Source organism: Gymnoscopelus microlampas (genome assembly GCF_963454915.1).
Source record: "Gymnoscopelus microlampas genome assembly, chromosome: 8".
Classification (NCBI taxonomy): Eukaryota; Metazoa; Chordata; class Actinopteri; order Myctophiformes; family Myctophidae; genus Gymnoscopelus; species Gymnoscopelus microlampas.
Window position 1 is genome coordinate 44,525,628 of NC_139945.1, and position 25,972 is coordinate 44,551,599.

Consider the following 25,972-nt stretch of genomic DNA (forward strand, 5'->3'; position numbering starts at 1 on the left):
GGATATGGGTGCTGAATGTTGCTCCGTCCGTAGGCATGGTTCACACGACGGTCGTCTGTCATGACCGTCATGGCGAAACTCCAACCTGGTGTTTGCACCCCCCCCCCCCAAAAAAAATCCTTTCAATTACGCGACCCTATCGGTTGGGAGGTGTATTGCAATGGCCACCAATCGGATTAAAATGCTTTTTATTGAACAATACGGAAGATACGGGTACTTCTGAGGGCCGTACACAATTGTAACATCCGTGGCTATAGGGTAAGCACTTTATATTTGAAATTTGAACGTTTATGTGGATGTACGGGACAAAAAGGGAGAAAGTGCAAACACCAGTTTGAAGTTCATCCGTGACTGTCATGATATGACAGTCATCATGTTTCAGGGCTAGGTGCTGATGTTGCTCCGTCCGCAGTTGCACCAGTCTGTGCCAAATTAAGCTGATTGATTGATTGAATACTTTATTAGCAGTTTGCAAAAAAAAAAAGCACAGGAAAGTACAGTTCAATAAGGTCGAGGTTGCAGTATTGATGGTGCGGTTTCGCAGAAATCAGATGCAGTTGTCGGGAACACGCTTATAAATTAAAAAAAATGATGCCATATCATGACATGGGCCAAATTTAAAATCTAAAATTAAAATGAGAAAACAAAAGGGCACTTAAAGTAATACGGACAGTGTGTAACTTAACAAAATATATTTTTGATACAATCTTTCACTGGCAGCTTATATTTTTCACAGTCACCATTCCACAGTCACCGTTTTTTGTCAACTCCTCGAAATTAAACATTATATCTGCGAGTGTCAGCCACTCCAAATGTACAGGAAATTAATTGAATTAATTAATAATGTGTATTTATTTTAATGGGCCTTTTTTGCAATATATATGGTAGAGTAGGCCTATGTTAATGCAAAATAACGAATACACCTGTGGTGGTTGTAGGCCTCCCTGCTCTTTTATTTAGATCCTGTGGTCTGGTGGTAGGACCACTCTCCCCTGAGCAAGCAGTCTTCTACATTAGGTCAGTAGTAAAAATGTCAGAATTTGCGCAGGGGACCACCAGGTTCAAATCCCTAATAGGACATGAAAGTTACAGAGTGCATCTTTAAGGCCAAAAAAGCGCAGGTGCTTGAGCTTAGCAGCATAATGGTCTGTGCTGTGCACTAACTGGCTGAGACACCAGGCACTCCCATCATTTTACATTGTTACATTCTTTCAACAATGTCTAAATAAAGTTATATACACACACACCCAGTTTATTCTCTAGATATTCCACTGAAGGTCACTACCGCAGGAGGTGACCAGCGCAGGTGCGATTTATTGCTTTAATTACTTGAAGAATTATATTGTTTGCTTTCAGCAACCAGCCAACCACACTAATAATCTAACAATTCTGCTCCAGTGCCACCATTTCCTAACATGCTGTATTCATTAGAGGGGTGCCGATGTGCTTTCCAATCCCCGTTGTTTCTGACTATACAGTAGATGTCAGCTTGCTGTACCTAGAATCCATGCCAGACCTGCATGATGAGCTTGGGGCTCCAAAAGCCATTAATTACATGAAATCCTGGAGCTCACATGCACACACTGAAGTTATCACTACTGAGACATAGGGACCTTTTCCAGAAAATCTTCAGCTGGCTTTATTATGCTGTTCAGTAGTTTTCTCATAAAGGTCAGTCCATTCTTTTTAAAATGTGTTTTTTTTTAGATAATGCACAAATCAACTTTAGTGCAATTTAATAAGAGATCACAGATTATGATTAAACTGTTAATGTGTTATCAAAGTGTTGTCACAGAGTTGGTCCATTGGCTCGTTCTGCTACCAATCCATCCATGTGGTTGCAGAAATGAGTCTGAAAAGATTCTTGTGCCTAATGAAGAGACACGCCCGACCCCTTAGAACACCCAGGAGATTCTTGTGCCTAATGAAGAGACAAGCCCCGAGCCCTTAGAACACCCAGGATAATAAAGAGGACTGGTGGAGCAGCAACTGCCATGGCAACAGCACTAGATACCTATGACGAAGAGGAGAACCACAACATCAACAATACAATACACCTCAAATCGTGTTTCTTCTACTAAATCTATAGAAAGCATACAAACCTTAATAGTACTTATGTAGTCTTGCTTGAATATTTGTAAATATACATTGTAGAGGGCTAGAGTGCAAGGCAAGTAGGAATCTGTTCTTTCCGAGTCTCTGCATCTGTAAAAAAAAAAAAAAAAAATGTACACGCACTCTCACACACACACACACACACACACACACACACCTGGACCCGTTCCATTTGTTTTTTTTAATGTAGATTAGGGTCCCAGAGATACAAAATAAAATTGTACCAAATGGTGGTCCGTAGCCTAATGCATATCGACCTGGGGGTTCTCCGAATTAAAAAGGTTGAGAATCACTGCTGTACACAACATTCATAGAAACAACCAGTACTCACTTGGTGTAAAGAGTAGTTAAAAGCACAGTCTTGTTTGCTAGATAGAGCTCTGGTATACCCAGCTCAAGCAAAACAGGCAATGGCAGCCTATATCCATCTTGAGCAAGGAGACCAAGATTATACCATCCCTGTGGATAATTAATTGATTGGTTTTATTTATGGATGGACTATCAGACAAATAAAAACAAGAATCCAAAGGATACATGTTAGTGAGAATACTTATTTCAAACATGGTCCCAATTCTAAGATTCTAAGACACAAATACACTAAAATCCCAATAGCACATCATAATAAAAAATAAATACAATAACAAGAGCTAACTTTTCAATAACATTATAAATCTGTTACCCTGTTCCATAAGGAAATCCTAACATGACTTCTACTGTATAAGACCCTCTAGGCTACTATAAAAAATGTAACGTGTAGCAGAAGGCTGTTCCACAATATAGCAACAGTGTTAAAAAAAAAAAAAGTAACTTCTGGCTACATTATTCACTCAAGGCATTTTACAAGAACGCACAATGACAATGAGGTATTATATTTATGCTGAGTATGGACCATTTCTTATCAGAGAACACAAATATATAACGGAGCATACTCATTATAATATTGTACATGAGAAGTAGCATTGTACAAAGGCTTAGGTATAAATGCGCGCGCGCACACACACACACACACACACACACACACACACACACACACACAGCAAAAATAGCAGTACATGTACAGCTCACAATGTGTCACATCGCAACACTTTGTGAGCTTGTAGATTGCTATTTCCAGTGAAGAGATTTGATGTAGTAGAGGGTAAAAGGACAGGGCCAAGTACAGGACCCTGGGGGACCCTGGTCAACGTATATGCTGTAGGGTTTAATTAAGTTATGAATTAAAGCATACCTGTGGTTCATTTCTTAGTGCTGCTTGTTTGTACATCTGAGCTGCATAAATCACGTCTTTCTGGCTCCCATCATGTCCCTCATACAACAAGTCACCCATTCTAATTAGGGCTGGAAAGGTGACAGAAGTGATGTGAAATGTTTGCAAACAAAATTATTTTCATTTTTGTCCAGCAATTGTTTATTCACCATATGTATCTGGACTTTGACTCTGGGTTGTAAGGTTGTAATATCTCATCATGCAATTTGCTGCAAAATCAGGGTCCAGGAAATCTCCCTATTCACACACAGAGTAAAAACAACATTAATCTATGAAATACTGGACAGAAAAAAGTGGATTAACTTCTTATATTTGTGTGACAAATAAAATAGTATAATTAAATATAAATATATGAACACTGCTTGACTGCTATTTCATGAAAAGTACATTTCTGTCACTTACTATATTTTGTTCACATAGATAGGCCACATTGAATTGGGCCACTGCAAACCCTGAATCAGCAGCCATGATATAATATACCAATGACATTAACCTGTTGGAAAGCATATGAAGTTGTAACCACAATCAACCCTCCTAATCAACATAGCATGTGAAAAGTATACTGTATGTAAATAAGCTCATTTACATGTCGCTTTGGAAATAGGAATCCAGGCCTTTCCGTAAGACATTTCCTAGGTATCCATTGTGTTCAGCTGCCCACTTTGCCCATCTGTATTGCATCACAAGTTAATTTAGCATACAGTAACACTATTATGGTATATTTATATCTGAGGTAACACAAAAATAATAAGGTTAGTGGCTAACAATACGGCATCTAATGGGCGCCTGTTGACATGGCCAGGTATCCCAGTGGTCCACATGTCAGCCAGGACAATTGCTCCACTGATATGTCCTCTCCTTGCAGACTTCAAATAGTATGTATAGGCCATGAACTGTGGGAAAGACAAAGGTTTGAGACCTCATCCAATGCAATTAAATGAAGAGTTGTGAGGTAGCATTCTAGCAGGCTACTATAGGTTGCATGAACAGTATCGATATATTGGCCAGACTGATAATGGTCTAAAAATGATAAAAATGATAATGGTCATAATTTAATCACTTTCAACCTGGTGTCCTTATTTTGGTTCAGTCATCACAGGCAAAACGTTTCAAAAATAGCAGATCTATAAGCTCTGCTCATCTTTTGACAATTTTTGAAGGGCTTAAGGTTCAGCTTTGCACAGTTCAATCATTGGTTCAATCATTGCACAGTTTATGTGTGTATGCGTGTGTTATGTGTTTTTTATCTATCAAAAATTATTTGTGTTTATTTTGTATATATGTTTTGTTTTCTTATCCTATATAAACAAATACAAATCTGGCATTGGTCAGGCTCTAATGACCAATTGATGTAACCTGGTCTGCAGCCTTTCCGGGATAGAGGCCTTGAGAGTACATGACACCAAGATTCATGGCAGCATCTGGGCTCCCGTGGAGATCCGCCTGCTCCCACAGCTGTACTGCACGCTCATAATCCTTCTCAAACTGCTCATAGTACCAACCAAGGGCATTCATTGCAGGTGCAAAACCCTGTCGAGAGCACATTATGAATAGCAGCAATATAGGATGCGAATAGGCTCATAATTATACAGTAGGTGTCAGATTATGTTCTCACACACAGTAACACCTTAAGTATGAACAACACACAACCTGCTCCGTTGCTTTCCTCAGGAAAGTGACAGCTCTTGCGATATCTTTCTTCACTCCACGTCCCTACAGAGCAAAAAAGAAAACAGAATATTCAATATTAGTTAAATATTAACTGTCACAGACCATAAGTAGTGCTCTTCTAGTGGGACAATACATTGCATTTCATATGTTTTAATATCTGACCTGGAGTAAGACTATGGCATAGTCATACATGGATACAGGGTCTTCCAGTCGGACAGCTCCTCTCTCATAGTGTCTTATGGCCTTGTCAATGTTTGGAGAAACCCCCTGCTGGCCCCAAAACAGCATACGACCAATGGCTTGCTGCAAGATACAGTAATTAAGGGGTCTTCAACGTTTTCAGGCCAAGGACCCCTTAGTAGAGAGATGAAGCAGGGACCCCTACTATAATGTGTAAAATTGTGTTAAATATTAAACCTTTTCATCGATTTCATAGCTTTGTTGACTATCTTCAGCGTTGTGTAAATCAATGTTTTTTGTTTATTTCAGACATTTAACACTTAAACCCTCAATACTTAGTAAACTTGACCTTGGCTCTGTACTTGATTTGCTCCTTTTTCCTTCCACACAAAACCTCTTTGCTGAAAATAGCAGATCTGCTATTTTCGGCTAATGTTCCTCTCAGAATAGGGATGCTATAGTGTTGAAGTGGTTAATGTGAAAAAACAAAATAGTTTCCTATCACACAAAGATTTGGCCCCTGTAGTAACTCTGAGGACCTCCTAGGGGTCCCGGACCACTTGTTTGGCAAACTAAAAAGCACGCTCATGTTGTTCATGTGTCGGAAACATTCTTCCACTATATCAATATTATAGTTTTACAAAAGAGACTACGTGTTGTGAGCTTGTAGTTGTAGATCGGCTATTTTCTTTATTATGTGCAAAAAGGTATAAATCAGGCTTAAAAATTGCAGTGAAAGTCATACCTCAGCCTCAGCAGCTCCATTGCGGGCCTGTAGTTTTAACCACTGGAAGATGTGATGACCCTCATTCGTTTGAAGCTTTAACGTCTCATCGTCATTGAGGTAAACAGACTCAACAAACTTCTAATAATATGAAAATATGAATGAATATTAATTTGCTCTTTTTCTTGATCTTCCTGAAAGCATTCTAAGCTAGTTCAAAATGCATTTATTTTTCCTTGAAAATGTTAGTGAATTTTTGGGGACATTACATAGTCATTGTAAACCAAACAGAGGGCATTAACCTTTGGCATTGTAAATCATCCAGTGTATTACAGAAGTGTCTTTCACATAAGTCATGACAGTGATTATTGTTTATGTGTATATGTTTTTGGTCATGTAGTATTAAAAAGCTTTGTCTAAGGACCACCAACTCTCAATAACACTGTAAAATCAAGCCTTTAAAGAATCTGTTTCGGGTATTATGTCAGTCAAGCTGTGTAGCTGGCTGCACACTGAAATATGTAGTTTAGGTATGAATTACTGATATATTACATTCAAACCTTAATCCTTTAGAAAGTGATTGTCATTGTAAATAAAAAATATGTAAAGCTACAGGAGGAGGTATCACACAAAACGTTTTAGATTGTACATCATTTTCTATAAAAGGAACCTGGAGGCAAAGTGGTGTACAGTACCTGCTGGGGTGTTGGGTTGTGACGGTCCAATGATGTCTGCTTAGCAATGTTGGCATAATAGCCATAGGCCAAGTCTGGGTCTAAGGGAATGCCATGGTCACCCTGGTGGTGCATGTGGCCAAGTCGCAGGAGTGCCAATCTAGAGTCCTTCTGGGCTGCCAGCAGGGCCAATAGCCATGCCTGAAGAGGGACAGATAAAAATAATAGAATAAGTCATGACGACACCACCACACAGGTGTACTGAAAAAGCCTTTAAAGAAATTAGACTCGCCCCACTACAGGGATATGCTTGTGCTCTGGTTTACGCATAAACACACCTTATTGGGCTGTTGTTTTACTCCAAGGCCACTGCTGTAGAGCACAGATGATAAATGCAGAGCTTGGGTATGTCCTAAGCAGCCAGCTTGGAGCAGTAATGGTGTTATTCTGCTGACTATTCCAGTGTGACTCGCTTTGTTCATCTTATGAAGTGATAAGGAGTAGAGGGCGCTGCCCACTGATTTCAAATCAACCTTTCTGCCCCCTGCATGTGAGATCAGATAGTGGATATCAACATTTCATCTTTGTTCGTAATATAGGGACACTTTGGCAATTATGTTGAACCTATTTTGTTTTATCGTTCAAGCCTCTTACCATATTTGAAAACCAATAATTTGGCCAGTTTGACAGCCTGTCGTCTCTGAGGGATACTCGTCTCCCAGGGCTCACACTGTGACTTTAAATGCAGTGAATCCTTTTTAATCCAATTATAAAAAGCATCAACACAACTGTCTGGAAAAAAAAGAAATCAACCTGTTTTATTCCCACCATGGACTGTATATGTCCCACAAACATTTCAAAATCCTTTACTAGCATCTAGTGGATAATGTGTGTACTACCAGACTCTGCTTTCTTCCCGGCAATCCGTGAATATGCAATCATTTTCACATCAAGCTCCAGGTGGAAATCTTGACATGTCTGTAGCCATCCTGTCAGGTTGATACCCTTAATAAGTTCTGGAACAACAACTTCAGACTGCAGACCAGAGCAATAATGAAATTAAATTATTCTGTTGCAGAATAAATAAAGAACAATTTATGGTAGGTTATTCAATACCTGGCTATATTACCATGTGTTGTGGAGGTATTCTGTTGCGGTAGTACACCAAAGGCCCAAAATAACCTTCCAACCCATTGACATATTTCCCTCCTCCGATCACAAAATAGCCCTCTGTGTCATCCAACTCTACTGTGTGACTGAATCTGTAAGAGAAGATACATTATACACACTTAACAGTGCAGTGAAGGCGTGTCAATCTAAAAAGAGAATAAAGTAGTGTTGACAAGAAATATGTAAATATGTACAGTATATTGTTATGGACTTTGTCATGTCATAACCTTACGTGTGTTGTGCAGAATTAAATATACGTTCTTCCTTATCCATGCACACCAAGGATGCAGAAACCTGTGATCCATTATGAGACAATAACAGCTGTCATCTTGTTTGACTTTATTTTCCCGGTGTAATATCCATTTTTAATGCCCTCTGTAGAAATTGCTTACCATTCTACCACGCAGCACCACGTTGAGGTTACACCACTGACTTAGAGGCACTCTGAATGGAGAGAGGAACGCAGAAGATACTCCAGACTCTCCATTCACCTGGATGTGTAGCTGGCCTTTAGAGATGACAAAGGGTTGAAAGACTCATTAAGTCCCAACAATAATGGTGCATGGCTGTATTAGGAGAGGAATTCTGTAATATTTGTAGAAGTGGGAGCAGAAAACTTATTTTGACCTGAATCTGTAAGGAATATCAATGGTGTGGCATAGTCATCATGGGAGTCTATATGATGAAGTATTCCACACAAGCTCTGTGGGCAGTGTCTGATCACAAATATCCACATGGAAAACATACACCTAAAGGCAAATGAAAGATTGGTGAATTGAGTCTTGCTGATGCTTGCAGTGATAAGTGCTACATTGCTTTTTCTTACCATGGATAAGACACAGCCTTGAGACGCAAATGCTCTACAACCTCACTGTTGAAGGGCTGCAATGTCTTTGTCACACCAAACTTCTCCCCAGTTGAAGCGTACATCGATGACAGCAAATACACAGTTTCTGAATAACATGAGGTTTTCACTGATCACAAGTCACTAAGTCAGCACAACTATCAATGTTTTAGTAGTTTAGTTCTAGTATTGATTAGGTGCTATAGCGCCCCAAATTCAGGGACTCAAACCAGAGACCTTCTAGTCATGACATTGCATCTCTTAACCTACCTGGCTCCAATGGGCACTGAGTCCTTGAGGTCATTTGGGTTAGCCAGAGCATCTGTGTACTCCAGGCCGGGCAGAGTTGATGTTGCTTGAAAGGGCGACTGAGGAAGGGTATGGGCTGCATGTTCCCCACATCCTGATCTCGGATAGACCTGCCATTTTCTTCAAATGCACTGTCCCTGAGTGTTGCTCGAAGGAGACTGCTCAACACCCACTGAGTGTGTGGAATTACCTCATCAGGTTGGTACACCAACCAATCAGGCAAGCTCAGTATCAGAGTTCTTACTCTGGGGTTACCAGGATCACAGCTCCAGTGTCTTATCAGAAGAGTGGAAGTGGTGCCAGTCTCAAAAGATATAATACAGTCCAACTGCACAGTAGCAGGGGTATCACACGAATAAAGCACTTTCAAATGATGGCCTGATACAGCCTCTTCTGGAGGATTCAGTAGTGTTACTTTATCTAAACCGTAAGCAACCTGTGTATGACAAAAGAAAGAAGCAGTGCAGAGCATTGATAAGACCATCTGCTAGCAGTAAAAAACACTGATATTTTTACCATACCTAGGAAAGAAATATTCCTACCTGTAAACTGAGGCAAACGTGAAATACATGGAATAGTGTATGGCAATCCATGGTCCACGTGGTCTTTTCACAAATATGTCCATAAAAATGTATACAAAACTGATCAGGAAAAAGCTAAAATGTAGATAATTACGGAACCAAGTAGCAGAAATTAAATTGCTCTGACATACAAAGCCCTGAAACAGCTTTACAACCCGGACCCTCTTCCTGCTTTACCCAAGTGAAGTAGGTGCTCACGACTAGGTAAATATTGAACACATGGTCACACCTATTGACATACTGTGCAGTTATGTGGAGCATAGTAAGCTTCATTTCACAATTAATTTGATATTATATGTATATTGTGACGCCCACTGGGGCCTTTGCCAGGGTTTTGTGTACTGTGTGCTTAATCATTGCAGTGCTGGTTTGGAGGTGGAGTCGGAGACAATCAGGGGATGGGGAGACACCTGGCCACTGTCTCTTCATTCTTTCCCACTCCCCAAGAGCGGCCACAAAAGAACATTTCTGTTTGATTTAGTTTGCTTGCCTTAGCCCTGTTTAAGTTGGAAACTTTTTGACTTTATTTTTTTACCATTTGTTAACATAATTGTTAACAGATACAAATAATAGAAAAAGTCAAAAAGTCAACATAATCTTTTTGCATACCCTCCTTCTGTGTTTCCGATGTATTTGTTGTGGCCTTAGAGCCAGGCCATGACAATATGTAAATGTAAGCTAATTCGAAACACTTTGATTTGGGACAGGAGATCTAAGAGCATATACCTACAGGGCAGTGCAGCATTTACTGTCAAACATAATTTCCCTTAACAAATCACATTGACATTCATTCAAAATAGTTTATTGCTATCATGCAGAAGTGCCATAAAAGTATATAACGTCACAGAAGATGCAAAATTATTTTCTCTGTACAAATATATGTATTCATAAATAGAAGCTCAAAAGGAGAAATAGAGAAAAACACAGGGTGGGGGGAGTCGAATGATCCAGTTGATCCACCCCCCTAACCCAGTAGAGGTTTTGTTACAGCAGATGACATGCATTATTACAGTTCATTGTACTGGGAGCAGAAAGGCAGACACACACTCACTGAGAGCAGAATCCAATTACAGCTTCATCGTGCAAAAGATGTACAAATTACATTATTTTAAAGTACCAGTAGAAAATGTGATTTCACCTGTCTGCTAAAGAAACGATTTAGAAATGTTTTACATCCATACCGTCTGTTACACAATGGAACCTCTTCACAGCAGACATTTTGACAGGTAAACAAAGCTCAAGCTGTGAATTTCACTTCTACAGTATGCTCCAGCATGAAGTTACCGTACACTACAAAGGCGCTGTCCATGCTGGCGCACATTAACACCTAAATGAACACACCCACAAAAGACCTTTTTCATGACAGCTATATTGACATGAAATAGTAAGGTAAACACAGATATTACCAATGATACCAATTAAGGCTTTGCACAATAGCACCATCCTGACTATTTTTGACCTGAATGGAACCTATTATGGTAAGACCTGTTTACTGTACACTACAGCACATTACTATACATTTCATGCCAATATGGCTGCTGTGACAAAGGTCTATTGTATCACTTTTTGGGTTTCCATTATACCCAGGTGTGTGCTGTATTGCGAGTGCCTATGACTGTAGTCTAAATAGTCTCCATTACCAATGCATAGTTCTGTGTTCTTACCAGAAATAAATGGCACAATCATTTTTGCTGTGGTAATCTGAAGACTGTATTTTTCTGGATCATGAAAATGTGTGCACTTGCCGATTCCTATAAGTAAACATTATTGGGGTGAATAACTATGGTGCAAACCCTAGTACAACTGATTGTACTGCTGGGTATTGAGGAAATAGAATATTTCTTTTGAGTAATAAGCGAACACGTTTAAAAGAAAAAAAAGATTGGTCACTTTTTGTTCAGTGTTGAAGGACCTTGTCCTAAACACATACTGTACCTGGCCTGATACAACGGTAGGCAATATTCACACAGCCAGCACACTGGTCTTGCTTCATACATACTTTGGGTCCACCCCAAGTATAAAGCAAGAACAAAAAGGCTACTGTGTGGAAATATGGTCAATACTGTTTTGTGGCACTTTTACATGATAGGCTGGTCTCTTAACATCTGCTTGCACAACTTAAGAATGGCCTCTAAAGATTGGTATGCAATTAAATATAAATGATATTTTCCATAATTGAAACTGCAACAAAAAAATTAATAAAATAAAACTTGGTGTACAGTTACTGCAGCTTATAGATACAGCAAATGGTTTTGCTTTATACAACTACATGCAATTTATTTCATTAATCTGTGATGCCATTTCTACATCAACCTGTCTATTTTTACTGTACTGTATGCAAGTCAGAGCTTTGGTGTATATTATGTAAATGAAAAACAGACCAACTTTGTTTCATATTACCGCTGCTCACTCAGTGGGGGTTACAAATTCTTCAGCCCTTATCAGCCCCCTCCTCTCACGGATTAATACTGACAACTGCAAAGTATTCCATGTTCACTCTTCACTTCAACCCTATATACCTTGTTGTAGGTCAATAGCGAAACGACTCAACGTGATGCGTTCCGAGCTTGTACAATCTGCTATTTTCTCTAAATATTCACAAATTATCTCTGAATGTTTGCGGATTTTTGCTGAATGTTCATGTGGCTTACTTTTGTGAAAGGGAGGATAACAGTAGCCTATGAATACAAACTAATATCACACCCGTTTTCGTTGATTCAATCTGGACTTAATCTGTAACAAAATGGTGTCTGCCTGCCTGGCATAAACTGGAGAAACATTTTTGGATGTCATTTCTCTTATATGAGAACATTCTATGAACCAAAATGTAGATCATGGATGCATAGATTTCACAGGAGAAAGGCCAATATTTCATCAGTACCTTTTTTTTGCTGTTGTTGCTAAAAGCATGTACAGTATATAGGATAGGTTCCACAACAAAAGTGCCTGATTTGGTCTTTTTAGCTCTGTGAAGTTATGAACTTCACTATCATATACATACTGGAAACACATGCGACACCACCCCAATATAAAAACAGCTACTTTTACATTGTTGCCCTCTGGTCTTGCAAGGTTATTGGTTGTAAACACGTTATGTGTGTCAATGTGTTACTGGACCAGTGTTAATTTTGGTGGCATGGTTTCAAAACTGTGACAAGCATTTAACAAGTTTACAATAAATATGCATTTCCCTGTGAGTCGGCATTTTAAAAATTAAAATGTAACAAATATATTATTGATGTCATGTGCTAATGGCAATTTAAATTCAATAACACATGGGAACTTATACAGTTACAGCAGGACTATTATGCTTTTCCTTAAATAATGTTACACGGTAAGATGTTAAACTTAAAAGGTGGTCAAAGTAGTTTCAAATAATGATTTAAACGAATGATAAATTAATCCCAAAGCTCAGGCTTCAGACTGCTCTGAATGCTAGGTTTCCAAAGTTTTTTTTCTACTTTCGAGATGAACTGATGTCATCTTGTGACGGATTTCTTTCTATGGTAATTTGCTCCTGACACAGTACACCAGTCCATTGAGCTATATTTATCTGTACGATTAGGAGGCACAGAAAATCCCCATCACATTTCAATAAACCTAGCTCACCCAGCGCTGAATGTCAGATAAATCAAATCAAATTCTAGAAAGGGTCTATGTGGGTTATGTGTCCACAGCTAATCTTTGAACCGATCAGTGCCACATTTCTTGTGCACGTTGCCAGTAGACCAAGGAAGTAAATCCCCAAATATTTTTCACGTTTTTGAATTTTTCAAAAGTTAAAACTTACATTTTTATACCGGAAGACAATGGAGGTCGGATTGGGCTTAAACTTTGCACAAATATGGAGATGACTATCATCATAGTACTGACATCATAGACTGGCCATACTGTATGAAATCTGACCAAGTCTTTTTAAACTGTGATTCATGCAAAGACACAGAATAAAAACTTATATAACTGGAAATTAGCATAATAGGTCCCGACTAGTCTGTAATTAGCACTTCACATGTGGCCAACTACTCAGAGGAATTATCTGAGATAGACTACTAGCTCATGTTGACCAGCTGGCCCATGCCAACAAATGTGCCATTTCACCTCCTGCACAGAAGACACCAAAATTGGCAAAAAAAATAAACAAAAAACAAGTATTCATCAATAAGAAATTAAACACAGTGTCTGTGAAAAGAAATGGAGTGTGAATTCAGTTTGGGATTGTAGGCTCGACGGGTACTGAGGTTTTAAGGACGAAGAATTAAGCAAGCACTAAGAGCATTCAAGTGTCAGTCAAACGAAGGTGAAGACATGCAAACTGATATAGACTGAAGTACAAGAGAAAAATCCACCCGGGAGTCTTGTTTTCCTTTGAGAGACTGGCACCACTTCCTGCAAAATAAATAGCACTTTACATTCCAATATACAACCCTACCCATTACCCACATATTCAACATTGACAAAATAAAGATAAAACAGTTGGTTGCTCCCACAGTTCCTCAGAGGAGGTACCTACAAAATGACACAGCGGCAACAAATTGCCATCATTTGACCATAATAAATCCCAAAAGGTGACTTTTCCAAAAACAGAACAAAGAAGTTAGTCAAACCGTTTTTGATAGCTTGTAGTTCATAGCCCTTATTTCTTCTGTTTCTTGAAGATCTTAAAGGTGTGTTTCTTGCGGCTGGCTGTGGAGTCAGTGTCTTCTCCAGTTGAGCCACTGTCCTCCTCCAGGGGGCTCTTCTTAGAGGAGAGCTGTGGGATTCGGGTGCTGCCTTTGGCCCCTGCGGCGCCTGGCTGCCCTCCTGTAGGCGATGGCGTGTCGGGTTCAGTGGAGTTAGGGCTGAGGGAGCGGGAAGACTCTGATATCGACATACTATTGATCTCTCCCAAGCTGGAAGACTTCTCTATGCCATACACCTTCTTCATGAGTATGGGGCTTTCAGGGACCGTCTCGCCCTGAATTCCTCCCTCATGAATACGGTTCCCCCCATTGGGCGTGTAGGCATGCAGAGAGGTGGTTTCGTCCATACGGTGGGAGGAGCTATGCATGAGAGAGGTGGGCTTGACCAGGTGGACTTTGGAGCTGTAGGCAGACAGCCGATCGCCAACTTGGGAGAGGGACAAGGAGGAGTCTGAGTCAGAGCGATTTAGGTCCCTGTGATAGAGAATAAAAGAAGTGCAAGGGAAAAGATTAGAGGTTTGAATACTCACAAATAGATTAGTTAAACCATTGCATGCCGGGGCTTGTCTACACACTATGGGCCCTATTCCAGGTTCAAGTTGCTAAAGCCACTAATATCGGATTTAGGACTAGGCAAGGGGCGCTCCCCCGCAAAAGTTGCTATTCTGGGACACCTCCCTTACCCGCTAAACACCTGCGCTACCCGTTACATTATGCATAGGTGTGGTTTGGGCGTTACAATGATAAAAACAATCACCGTGCCAGATGCCATTACCTTTAAGAGAAGACTGCACCACCCATTATCCCCAATCCAATATACGCTCTCCTATATCCCTGTCTGAAGTGTTGCCTGGTCTGATTATTATAAGCCACATTGGGCTTGTTTTTCTGAAGTTGGTTGTAAATAATGGTAGAACGGTTGTGAACTTGTAGATCGTCTATTTTCAAATAGCCAACATATATGAATATGCACATTGTTGAATGGACAAGATATATAGGTTTGAAGTGCTCATGTGGCCTATTAATATTCTTTCGGCCTTGTTTTCATAGACCAGGTTGCTTATTTGTCTCGCAAATTCTGGCAACACAGGTCCTGTGCGCAACGGCACACAGTGAGGATTTATCATGGAAAAATACACCCGATGTTTGGTTTTTAAGCTCTGGACTCGTTACTGATTAGAGAGAATTTTATATTTTTGGTTATAATCAGTTCATTATTTCCTGCATAATCGATGAATAAAACGGACAAAATAAATTGGAGCATTGCATTGCGCAATGCACAAATTTTCTTCTTTAAATAGACTATCATCTTATACACCCTCCCTTCTGCTGATTATAGTAAAATTAGAATCACAGAGATTTGTTGACAATAGGCCTAATAGCCTAGTAGAGAGAGGTGCGCGCTGTGCGTCCTGGCCGTCTCCACGAACCATTGCAGTCTGTGCGCTCTTGCGGGTGGTTTTAGAATCCGCTGTGCGCTTTCCCAAAGCCGCACCTGTGAGTGTGGGCAGGATAGCAATTTTGGGGATATAGCAACAACACGCCCACGGGCACACCTCCACCCGCAAATAACGGTGTCAGCATAATGGAGAACAGGTATAGCAGGTACAGAATAGCTTTTAGGGGCAGCGCCAGCTCCCTTATTCGTATTTAAAGGGTAATGGGTAGAAAATCGCTGGTAATGGGTAGGGGTTTAGCCTGCCACAGAATAGGGCCCTATGCCTGCAAAGCTATGGACATTGGAACTGCACACGTGTTAGTAGTGCAGGAAGAGGGCCAAGATCATGAAAATGGGGAGGGGGCTGAAATATTAAGTGAAATAAATAGATGGAGATGGCATAATGAGTTGTGAGATTAAAAAAATAAATTAAAAAAAGAGGAAAACGGAAAACTCAAGAAAGCACTGCAAAACAAATTAATAAATAAAATAGTTTTTCTTTTAAAGGTAGGGCAGAACAATATGCTGAAAAGGCCACTAAAACAATCAAGATTATGGGAAAACCATGTGGGAACAAATATATATGGAAGGCTAGTATAGGTGATGGGGGTGGGGGCAATGACATCCACGCACATGCGATGCGCGTTTACAATTGAGAGCAGATGGATACCCGAAGCTGCCGCTACGCCTGGTGCGCACTTTGGGGACATCTGGAGATGGGAGGTCAGGGATGGTGTCCAAGGGCTGGAAATAAGAGGAGTGATAGATGTGGGAGGAATGAGGGCCAAGGCCCACAGAGCTGGGCGAGCAGGATGAGGATGAAGACAGAGATTGAGGATTTGGGTTGGAGTTGCAGATGAGAGAAGTGTGCGAACCAGCCGAGGAGAGGGAAGGAAAGAAAGCCTCAAATTGTCCAATAGACTGACTGTGTGACTGTCTCAAGGTAACCCTAGACCGGGATGGGTAGGTGGTCCCCTCTCCCTGGTGCCCCGCCAACAGAGAACTCTCTACCAACCTCTGGGAGCCCATGGCCAGCTGGGGGTCAATGTGGCGTTGGCGCAGGGACATCATACTGGGAGCTGTGGGCACAAAATGACAGCATCATTAACAATTACTCATAAATAAAACGTGATCTCACGACAGTTAATATAAATGGGACACCAGTGGTAAGAGTCAGGTGTTGGGATTAATTTCTTTAATGCTTATGGCTTGAACATCTGTTAATCTTATGTTGTATTTTATTTTGTATAATGACATATTTTGTATTCTCATGTTTTTATAGTGTGTGTGTGTGTGTGTGTGTGTGTGTGTGTGTGTGTGTGTGTGTGTGTGTGTGTGTGTGTGTGTGTGTGTGTGTGTGTGTGTGTGTGTGTGTGTGCATCTTCTATGGACCCCAGGAAGATTAGCTGTCGCCCCGGCGTCAGCTAATGGGGATCCATTTAATAACAATAAACAATGGGGCTTTGAAAAGTAAAATGTTGAGTTCAATAAGCCAAATCTAGTTTTGATTTGATCAGGAACACCATTTCATTATGGGTAATTATTTGTATATATTGCAGACTGCAAATACTTGAAGAACTCAAACATATTTTAGACTGCAAAGACATGAAGAACTCCACCACTTGAGTCTTATGTGTGCCACTGCATTATGGACAAAATTAACAAATACAACATAAGGAGAGAGCTTTGGGGATAGTACTGAAAGGTAAAAAGTCTTGCTTGTCTTGTTAAGTGCATCTGCAGGAAAGGATTAAGTGAAGAAATAGACATTATACCCTTGCAAAAACAAATTGTATACAGAGTGTAGAGGGCGGTGGATAGATAAAGACTCAATCAAAGCAAGCAGTGGAAGACAAGGTCAGGGGTGTGAATGAACCAGGCATTTAGTTAGCATTTGCTTTCAGCTGTTTCCATCTACATGACCTTGTGCCATTAATAGCAGAATTAGGTGCTGTGTAGCTTTGACAGGAATGACTCAAGGTAAGAGATAAGGATGCCGAACTCAGGACGGAGTTCGACCATGAATACAGTAAATGGCCAACCAGAGTATTTCCACAGGGGCTGGCAGTCTGAACCCACAGACCACATGTCACTGGCTCTGCGTTCCGGTAACCAGGTTGAATCTGTAGTTGGCCAATGACACAGTGGCGGAAGCCAAAGACCAGAAAAGTAATGGAGGGAGAGAGGGAAGTCAAATAAGGAGTGTAATCAGTGAGGATAAAAAAAGACTTACTCACTAGTCACTACTGCAGTTGTAAATCGTTTCAGCTGTACAACTTTCCTCAGCAGTTAGTCAACCCTTCTGTTTGTGGCAAGTTCTACCATAACAACCCAAGTATTGCCCAAAAAACATATTGATGCTCAGGAATTGTAAAATAGAATGTCAGTCAATATAGTTTTTGTAAAGAATAACAACAAATTGTAAAACGTGATGGCTTGGCATATATATATATATATATATATATATATATATATATATATATATATATATACAGTATATAGTAATCCTTTTAAATGTAATGGTTCTCTGAAGATGGAATATTGGGATATCAGATATTGCTTACATAATCCATGTTGCGTTTTACTTTACTTGTTCGACCAACAACAAACGCCAAAGACCACAAATTAGGACAACCACTAGAAATACATCAGCACAAACATTTTGGTGTCAATAAGAAGCATATATTTCATCAAAGTTGCATTCCATGAACATCGTCGTTGTTGCACATAGTTCTACCAAACCCATCCTCTATTCTTAATTGGGTGTCAAGCACAGAATGACCCAAAATGGAACATGAAATACATACTCAGCTTGGGATAAAAAACAAAACAAAAACACAGTTTTGTGAAGTTACAGTTTATATATTACAAGATGACAACACACACAATCCCAATAAAAACAGGGAGGCCACAGTGATAAATTCAGGCAATGATTTGTTTTTTAGTAATTATTTTTTGATTTCCCCAGTAGGCCCGTGGTGTGTTTAGGGGTTCGTCTGAGCGATTCGTATGAAGTCTTACATTGCAGAGGTGCGGGCGGCATCATGTCCTCGTCCATGTCGTCCAAGTCGTCCGTCATAATGTAGTGCTGCGGTGTACTAGCGACTCTGCCGCCCATGAAGCTGGGATCCAGGTTCAAGGATGAGGCTAAAGTAGGCAGCCCTGGGTTGTTGACAATAGTAAACCCTGTGAGGAACTCAATCTGCTGCCAACGATGCAACCTCTCACGCAGAGCAGCAGTCACCTCACCCAGGGCCTGTCTAGAGGAGACACAGAGAAGGTGACAGACAGAAGAAATGAGTACCGGTAATAGCATTGGAAATGGACCGAAAGGCCACTTAAGCCCTGTACAAAAACAAAAGTCTGAATATCCGCTAATAAGCTCGCAAATTCGTTTTTCACCTGTAATGACATGCCCAAAATAGGGACTAAAGTGGTTTATACTCTTGACAGACAGGGATAGAGCCATGCTAGAACTTTGCTCAAGTAACAGTTTACTGCATTGTGAAACTTGGTATTCTGAATCTTGGTATCCTAATATTTTTCCTGGAATGTTATCAGTTTCCAGAGCAATTTGACCTCAATGACAATGCTTGCAATCACTAGCGTTGGAGCCCACAAGCTGCCATCTGAACAACCACATTGGATAGAAACCTTATTGCGAACGCAGCGGAAGGAGGCGCCTCCGCGCAAGTGGAGCTTACTATGAAACCGTGCTCGGCTTGTGAGTCCGTCTCTCTGTCTCTCTGTGTGCAGTATGTGTGCACTGCCTGTGTAAAGCCAAGTAAATGTCCAATATAGACGTACCATACATCAAATGAAAGGTCTTTGAAAACTGAACACACCTGTCAAGGTTGCGTTTAAGCCCGCCCCTTCCCCCGGAAGCCACGCCCCGGAGAAGGCTCCTAAAAACTCCCCATTGAAACCCCATGTTAAATGAAAAGTGCCCGAATCGCTCCCAAACTTTTGCTACCCCCCCTAAGTGGGGGTCTACGAACAAATACTTCGGCCTCGGATTTTGGCTCCGCCCCCCGGAAGTGGGTGAAACAGGCACTTCAAACACTTTGTTGAATTGTTCAAAAACATTCAAAAAATTTGTATTTTTCTAAGATGCTCCTTTTAACGCAGAATGTTTTGGTATTTTAAAAAAAAATGTTTTTGGTTACTTTTTTTAAAATATTTTTTTTCATTATTATTTTTTTGTTTTGCGTTCGCTACCCGCGTTCGCGCGTCTTACTTGTGAGTAAAATATACCACAGGCCACTGCAATGCAGCATCACTCTGATCCAGAGCCTAGGCTTCTGTTTAATTTTTTATTTTTTATACCATATATCTGGCCAGGGGTGGCAGCTTTTGGTATACAAGTGATGGAGTGATTTTATAATGCAATTTGTTTATTTTGATTCTCAAATGCCGAAGAAAATTAGCAAAACATTAGTGAAACAGTGTGTCTTGGTTAATTAATTCAAATCTGTCTGTTGCGAACGTTCAGGGCATACTTGCCAGCACTAGCCTATATATGGAGATCCCCATAAATGGAGCTGATCGACTTACGAAGTCTGACAGCATAGAATCTCTAGAAAGGGAGATTCCTAAAGGTACCTAGCTCTGACATCAGAACACCCATCCTGGGAACTCCATATATGGAGATAACCGAAACATCCAGGACTGACATCATAGTCCCAGATTTGGGCATAACTGACATAGCCCGCTCCATATATGGATATGCCTGACACTACCTGACGTCACCGTAGTGACATCAGGGGCCACAGCCAACCGTATAAAGGACTCTGGATGCCCTGGTTAAACCAGTGTCCTCAGTGACGCTTGAAGACCATCTCAACTCTCTCCAGAGCACCAGGAGATTAGCTGGCCTTACAAACCAGTTAATCCCGGATTGCATATTCAAGGCGACTAGCTGGCTTTACAACCCAGTTAGGCCTCACAGTGGCTCTTGAGTCCGGTTTAACCAACCAGCCGATTATCAGTTTTCTAGTGTCATCAAACTCATATTTACTTTGCTGACAGGATTTTGTGGTCCACGTCATCGAGGGAGGAGCTGTGTGCCACGTGGAAGGTCCCAAACAGGGTGTTCCTCTTCTTCTTTATCTTCTCTGCCTATGAATGCAGGAGGACAATTTTACATTCTGTTCTATCTCTAATCTTAGGCAAACAGTGCAACAGGTCAGAGCACACACACCAGGAGCACACACCAGTAGTGAAGAGGTGCTGACCACGGGAGATATATAAATGTTGCAAAGAAAAGAGGTCGCACAGCTCGTAGCCACGATGCAATAAACTTTTCTTTTTTTTAACGTGTCAACACAATATAGTTCTTCTTCAGGATATGAAGAACTATATTGTGTTGAAACGTTGGTAAAAAAATCTATGCCATATCTAATCTTAACCACTTAAAACCTCTAGTCTTAGAGAACTAGACTTGAGTTACAACTGTACTTTGACGCTTTTCCCCCCCATCTACACCAAATGTCCTTGCCAAAAATAGTCGATCTACAAGCTCACAATGAACGCATTGCAAGCTTGTAGACCGGCTATTTTTGGTGAATGTTCCCCCGAGAATATGGACGCTGGGGTTCAAGTGGTTAAAAGATGAATCGCATCCGATTGTTATTATAAATTTAGGACCCAAAATTATTCCTATGGTCTAAGACCAGTCAGTATTTCCCCACATGAACAGCTCTCCCTAGGGGCCACAAATGTCAGTACTAAGTACTAATCAAAATGCAAATACAAATAGAGCTAATTTAGTCGATCCACAGAATATTTTAATCCTCAAGTTAAATACAGCACTTGCGTTATCTTTGGTGGAACACATTTTAACACTTGATGCCAATATCATTTAATGTATTATTTCTATGGATATAGAATAGTCTTTCAAATGCATTATATTAATTAGCGTTGTAAAACGATTTGAAAAATGTATTATTAAATTATTAAATTCCCTTTTAAGGATATGATCTTACCCCTTCTTTGGCTATCAGTAGCTGTTTCTCGGCATTCTGCTTCTTGATATTGTAATACTGCACTTCCACCTCATGGGTGAGCTGCAACCACTTCTGAAGTGAGTCAGGGGGTGACCAGCTACTCCGTGACTCCAGCTCTTTCTCTGCTTTTTTCAGAGCCATGCGCACCTATAGCAAATACCAAGCAGTAGGTGACAAAAGTCAGAAGAAAAGTAAACAACTGGATCATGAGAATATAGTTTACAGTTTTCAAAAAGAAAGAAAGGGTTAAACACTTCTGACAGACAGTAGAAGTAATGCAATGCAGGTAATGGACATTATGTTTTTATGATATTAATAAAATGTTACATCAACATTATTGATGCATCTTAAAGTAATGCTTTCTGGTTCTCCACTTTCAAGAGGAACATTTAAAAGTGTTTTTATCCCTCTGCTTTCTAAACATTCCTCCGCTTTCTAAACATTATAAATTCTATATCACCAGTACGTGCTAAGTGTCTGTAATTCTGAGGTTGCAGGCCCAAATAAGAGCAAAATTCTGGCCACTGTCAACTAGCAGAAATGATTAAGTGCACCACTCTGATTTTTCATAAACTGTAAACTATTAGTTAATCTTACTACGGTAGTTTTGCAAATGTTCAGCAAGTGACACAAACTGCAACACAACATCTTCAGAATGACAACTGTGAGCCCTTAGCACATAAAAAATATATGTACGGTAGTACATATTGTGCTCACTGTAAAATAAAGCATATTTTTAAATGTTCTTTTTTCCCTCCATCTCTACTTTTCCCATTAATGTGCAAACCACCCCATGACATCACTGCTTGTTTTGCGCAATGTGTTCTAGATTTGCCTGTGGCATCAAAGGTTGTGAGTTGCAGCCCAGAGTGGTGGCAATATTTTGTGTGAATATTTTGCTCTTCCCTGCTCTTCCAATTACAGTATTCTTTCTCCTCTTATTCTTAATTTGTCTTGCTCTTCTTCCACAACTTGACAATTGAGGTTAGCAGTGGTTGCATCTTCATTTTCTCAGAAACCGTAAGGGCTAGAGTTACAAAACTTGGAGGGAAGGTTCATTGTTTATTGCCAAATAAACAAAAATAATTATACCAAATTTTCCATTTTATCTTTTCAAAATGTTCAATAAAGATTAACATTTTCATAATCTCCTGGCCTCATGGTGGCGCTAACAGCCCACTTTACCTTTTGGCCTATAACTCTTGAACCATAGGTCCTAGAATAAAAAAACCTGTGACTGGCGTCGGCGCAAACACACTTTTGACATTTTTATAAAAAAAACAAACGCTACTGGGTTTGGTGATGTTCTATATTGTCTGAATCGGCTTTGTTTGTGTTTGTTTACGGGCTAAAGGAGTGACTTTGAGAGCTGTTTCACTGTACAATGTAAGTCAATAGGAGCATATTTTGAATTATCAATTTTTAATCAATGGAGCAATTATTTTTTTGTCCACCTTTGGGGTTACATCATGGCATGGTAACTACACAAATCAAACCTCTACCAAAGGGGTCTTGCCCTTTAACTGGCTGGTAAATAAGCGGTAAGGTCTGTGTATTTGAGTGGGCAGTGCCGTTTCTTTGCCGGCCAAATCCCTGATGGCAAATGAGTTGAGTAGGTGTATTTATACTAATCCGAACCTTTTCATTCTGAACATACTGTAGAGCTGCTTCACTGGAAACTGGTACAGATTATTCGGTTACCTTGAGAATTTTATTCCAGATCTGTACTACACATTTCCTAACGGAGCTTCTTGTACAACCCCTCTCTCCAACAGTACAGCAACAGCAGAACTGTCTATACCTAGTTTTTCCATGACTGGGTATAGACAGTATGTTGTGATGTTACCTGATCTAGCTCTTCCTCCGCATATTTCTGTCGGCTCAGCTCATTCTCTGTGCCTTCACGCAGCTCCTTCAGTCGCTGGGCCTCCTGCTTGGCAGAGTTGATCTCATCCCTCAGCTTCTGCTCCAGGTTCACCTTCTCCACCTCCACCGTACTACGCTCCTCCTGGGCGATCTGCAGCCTGAAGGAGACACAGGGGTCAAACAGATACACTTTAGATCGTTAAAAATACTCTGGTTGCTTGCTTGACAGACAAAAGCAAAATAAATAGCTTTTCTCTTCATCGTGTTTCAGTGACAGTGTTACTGTAGGGTTATAATCTGAAAGGGCATTGTAACACTCTGAGGGCAATGCTGCAGCATTTTTCTATTGTCTTGGATATTAAGCAAGAAATGCGACTGAGAAATAAGAAACCTGCATCAGCAATGCATCACCAGAATCATTGGCTAATGTGCAGAAGTCAATGGGCTTTGGCCAGCTGCCAGAGAGCTCACAGTAAAGTGACATCAGAGACAGCAAGGCCAAAAATGGGGGCCTTGCGACACAGCTGTCAGCATGCACTTTGTAATATCCAACAGTCCTGTAGTGACTCGCATTTGATGTATTGTGTCTGAAATAATAATAAAAACAGCCAATAAATAATACAAAATTGGCATAATCATCCGTTACAGTATATTTAAACTTGTTGGTCAAAACGTACACTAATTTAAAATAAAGAAAATGTTTCCTCTGTAGCACGGAGATTTTATAACACAATCAATAGAATAATTTCACTGCAAAGTAATAAGGCACAGGGATATTACACCATATCAACAAAAACCTTAAAGCACACTGACACTTTGGTAGAGGTTTGGGCAGTGTAGTTAGTATTTAGCTTGTCATGATGTAACTACCGTAATTCCCGGACTATAAGCCGCTACTCTTTCCCCATGCTTTCAACCCTGCGGCCTATACAACGGTGCGGCTAATCTATGGATTTTTACAGCTAACGGCCACTAAGGGACCTTCTAAATCTATGGATTTCACACCTGCGGCTTATAGTCAAGTGCGGCTTATAGTCAAGTGCGGCTTGTATATGCACACATTTGTTTTTTTCCCTAAATTTGGCTGGTGCGGCTTATATTCAGGTGCGCCTTATAGTCCGGAAATTACGTAGTCCAATTGGTGAGATATCTTAGCTCTGCTGTTCCATTGATTAGAAACGGATATTCCAAAAATAGTGTCCTTATTGACTCAAAATCACTCAATTAGCACATTAACAAACGCAAACAAAGCTGATTCTGCCAATATATAACATCACAAAACCTGGTACGGTATTTTTCTTTAAAATAAAAATGGCAACTTTGTTGATTTTGCCATTTGAAGATCCGGATCCACAGATCCAGTCCAGGTCTTGTTCCTGCTACAAATGGCTAAATCAACAAAGTTGCCATTTTCATTTTGTTGACATAATAAGTTGACATAATAAAAAAATGATAGAACAAAAGGCTGAATAATATTAGCCGGCATACTGGGCAAAGACAACCTAGGTACTTGGGCTTTGTGATGTTATATATTGACAGAATCAGCTTTTTTTGGTCATTTATGTACAGTACTAAAAGAGTGACTTTGAGAGCAGTTTCACCATACAATGCAAGTCAATGAGTAGACTATTTTTAGATAATCAATTTCTAATCAACTGTGCAGGAGCAAGATATCTCACCAGCTGGACTAGTTACATCGTGACAAGGTAACAATACATAACCCAAACCTCTACTAAAGTGTCATTGCGCTTTAACTACCTAAGAGTCTTTTTTAATAATGTCCACAGCTGTAGTTTACCAAACAGAGTAACAGAAGCGTTTCGGCACGCAGGCCTTTTACAGTGTTAGTCTGACTAACACCCAGTATGTTCTTGAACTTTTCCAGACTGTCCTTGAGATGAGCGAGCCTTTCCCTTGAAGTGAGCCACAACAAACTATGCTCATCATCTAATCTCAAATTAAAATATAACTGCAAAGCAGCAATTTGGAAGTTCAGTCCAACACAGACTGTGAAGTTCAAAGTGAAAAGAGGTCTAGACTTTTGTCAGTTTCGAACACCTGTATAATCAGTTTTTTTTTATTTTCTTTATGATCGGACAGATGCTCATTAATTTCTGGCCAAATGAGTGCCAGGCCATATTCGTGCAATGCATTTTGTGGATTTCTGGTGCATGTTGGCATTTTTATCAGGTCACAGAGAGTTGAAAAATGTTCAACTTTTGGTGAAACGCTGGTCATCACTGTCATCACTGAAAAATCGCTCCACCCTCAGGTGCTCTATGATGAGTGTTTTAGAAAAGCACTTTGTGTTTTCAGCTGGGAAAAAAATGCTTTGGACACGCAGCCAACATAAATATGTACTTAACACACTTAACTGGTTGAGCCAGTATGAAATAATTAAGCACCATGTTGTGTATGGGATTTTTTTTTTTAAATGTGTGAAATTTGT

The 25,972-nt window shown here is 40.2% G+C and overlaps 2 protein-coding genes across 4 annotated transcripts in view; both read right to left on the reverse strand.

Annotated features, from left to right (window-relative positions):
- Nucleotides 1-942: 942 nt before the first annotated feature.
- LOC311050292 (protein sel-1 homolog 3) lies at nucleotides 943-9,729 on the reverse strand. The gene is made up of 23 exons (XM_084064300.1): nucleotides 9,497-9,729; nucleotides 8,916-9,390; nucleotides 8,628-8,754; nucleotides 8,429-8,550; nucleotides 8,194-8,309; nucleotides 8,034-8,095; nucleotides 7,761-7,893; nucleotides 7,531-7,666; nucleotides 7,286-7,423; nucleotides 6,970-7,175; nucleotides 6,653-6,832; nucleotides 5,979-6,098; nucleotides 5,216-5,356; nucleotides 5,033-5,095; nucleotides 4,739-4,912; nucleotides 4,148-4,275; nucleotides 3,969-4,052; nucleotides 3,785-3,875; nucleotides 3,532-3,619; nucleotides 3,344-3,453; nucleotides 2,447-2,574; nucleotides 2,103-2,205; nucleotides 943-2,014 (listed from the first exon to the last, which is right to left on the reverse strand). The coding sequence occupies exons 1-23, from the start codon at nucleotides 9,545-9,547 to the stop codon at nucleotides 1,922-1,924; spliced, it is 3,069 nt and encodes a 1,022-aa protein (XP_083920426.1). The 5' UTR covers nucleotides 9,548-9,729; the 3' UTR covers nucleotides 943-1,921.
- A 592-nt stretch (nucleotides 9,730-10,321) lies between these two features.
- Nucleotides 10,322-25,972, reverse strand: part of stim1a (stromal interaction molecule 1a) — a 41,756-nt gene continuing 26,105 nt past the window's right edge. Inside the window, exons 8-15 of one of the 3 annotated variants that reach the window (XM_084065111.1) lie at nucleotides 23,504-23,681; nucleotides 21,637-21,804; nucleotides 20,670-20,770; nucleotides 18,674-18,912; nucleotides 17,695-17,775; nucleotides 16,668-16,731; nucleotides 14,140-14,688; nucleotides 10,322-13,921 (exon numbers count right to left, since the gene is read on the reverse strand). In XM_084065111.1, coding sequence (XP_083921237.1) covers nucleotides 14,169-14,688; nucleotides 16,668-16,731; nucleotides 17,695-17,775; nucleotides 18,674-18,912; nucleotides 20,670-20,770; nucleotides 21,637-21,804; nucleotides 23,504-23,681 — 1,351 coding nt within the window. In that variant the 3' untranslated portion in view covers nucleotides 10,322-13,921; nucleotides 14,140-14,168. Of the gene's footprint in view, nucleotides 14,689-16,667; nucleotides 16,732-17,694; nucleotides 17,776-18,673; nucleotides 18,913-20,669; nucleotides 20,771-21,636; nucleotides 21,805-23,503; nucleotides 23,682-25,972 lie in introns of all 3 variants that reach the window. The other 2 variants (XM_084065110.1, XM_084065112.1) reach the window with 2 other exon arrangements.

What these genes read in the sequence shown, in the direction of transcription:
- LOC311050292 (XM_084064300.1), bottom strand. Translation starts at nt 9,547, where the DNA reads ATGGATTGCCATACACTATTCCATGTATTTCACGTTTGCCTCAGTTTA. An exon ending in TGGTGCTGCGTGGTAGAATG is followed by an intron (nt 8,096 to 8,193) that starts GTAAGCAATTTC and finishes AATGGATCACAG; the next exon opens with GTTTCTGCATCCTTGGTGTG. An exon ending in ACTACATAAGTACTATTAAG is followed by an intron (nt 2,015 to 2,102) that starts GTTTGTATGCTT and finishes TCTTCGTCATAG; the next exon opens with GTATCTAGTGCTGTTGCCAT.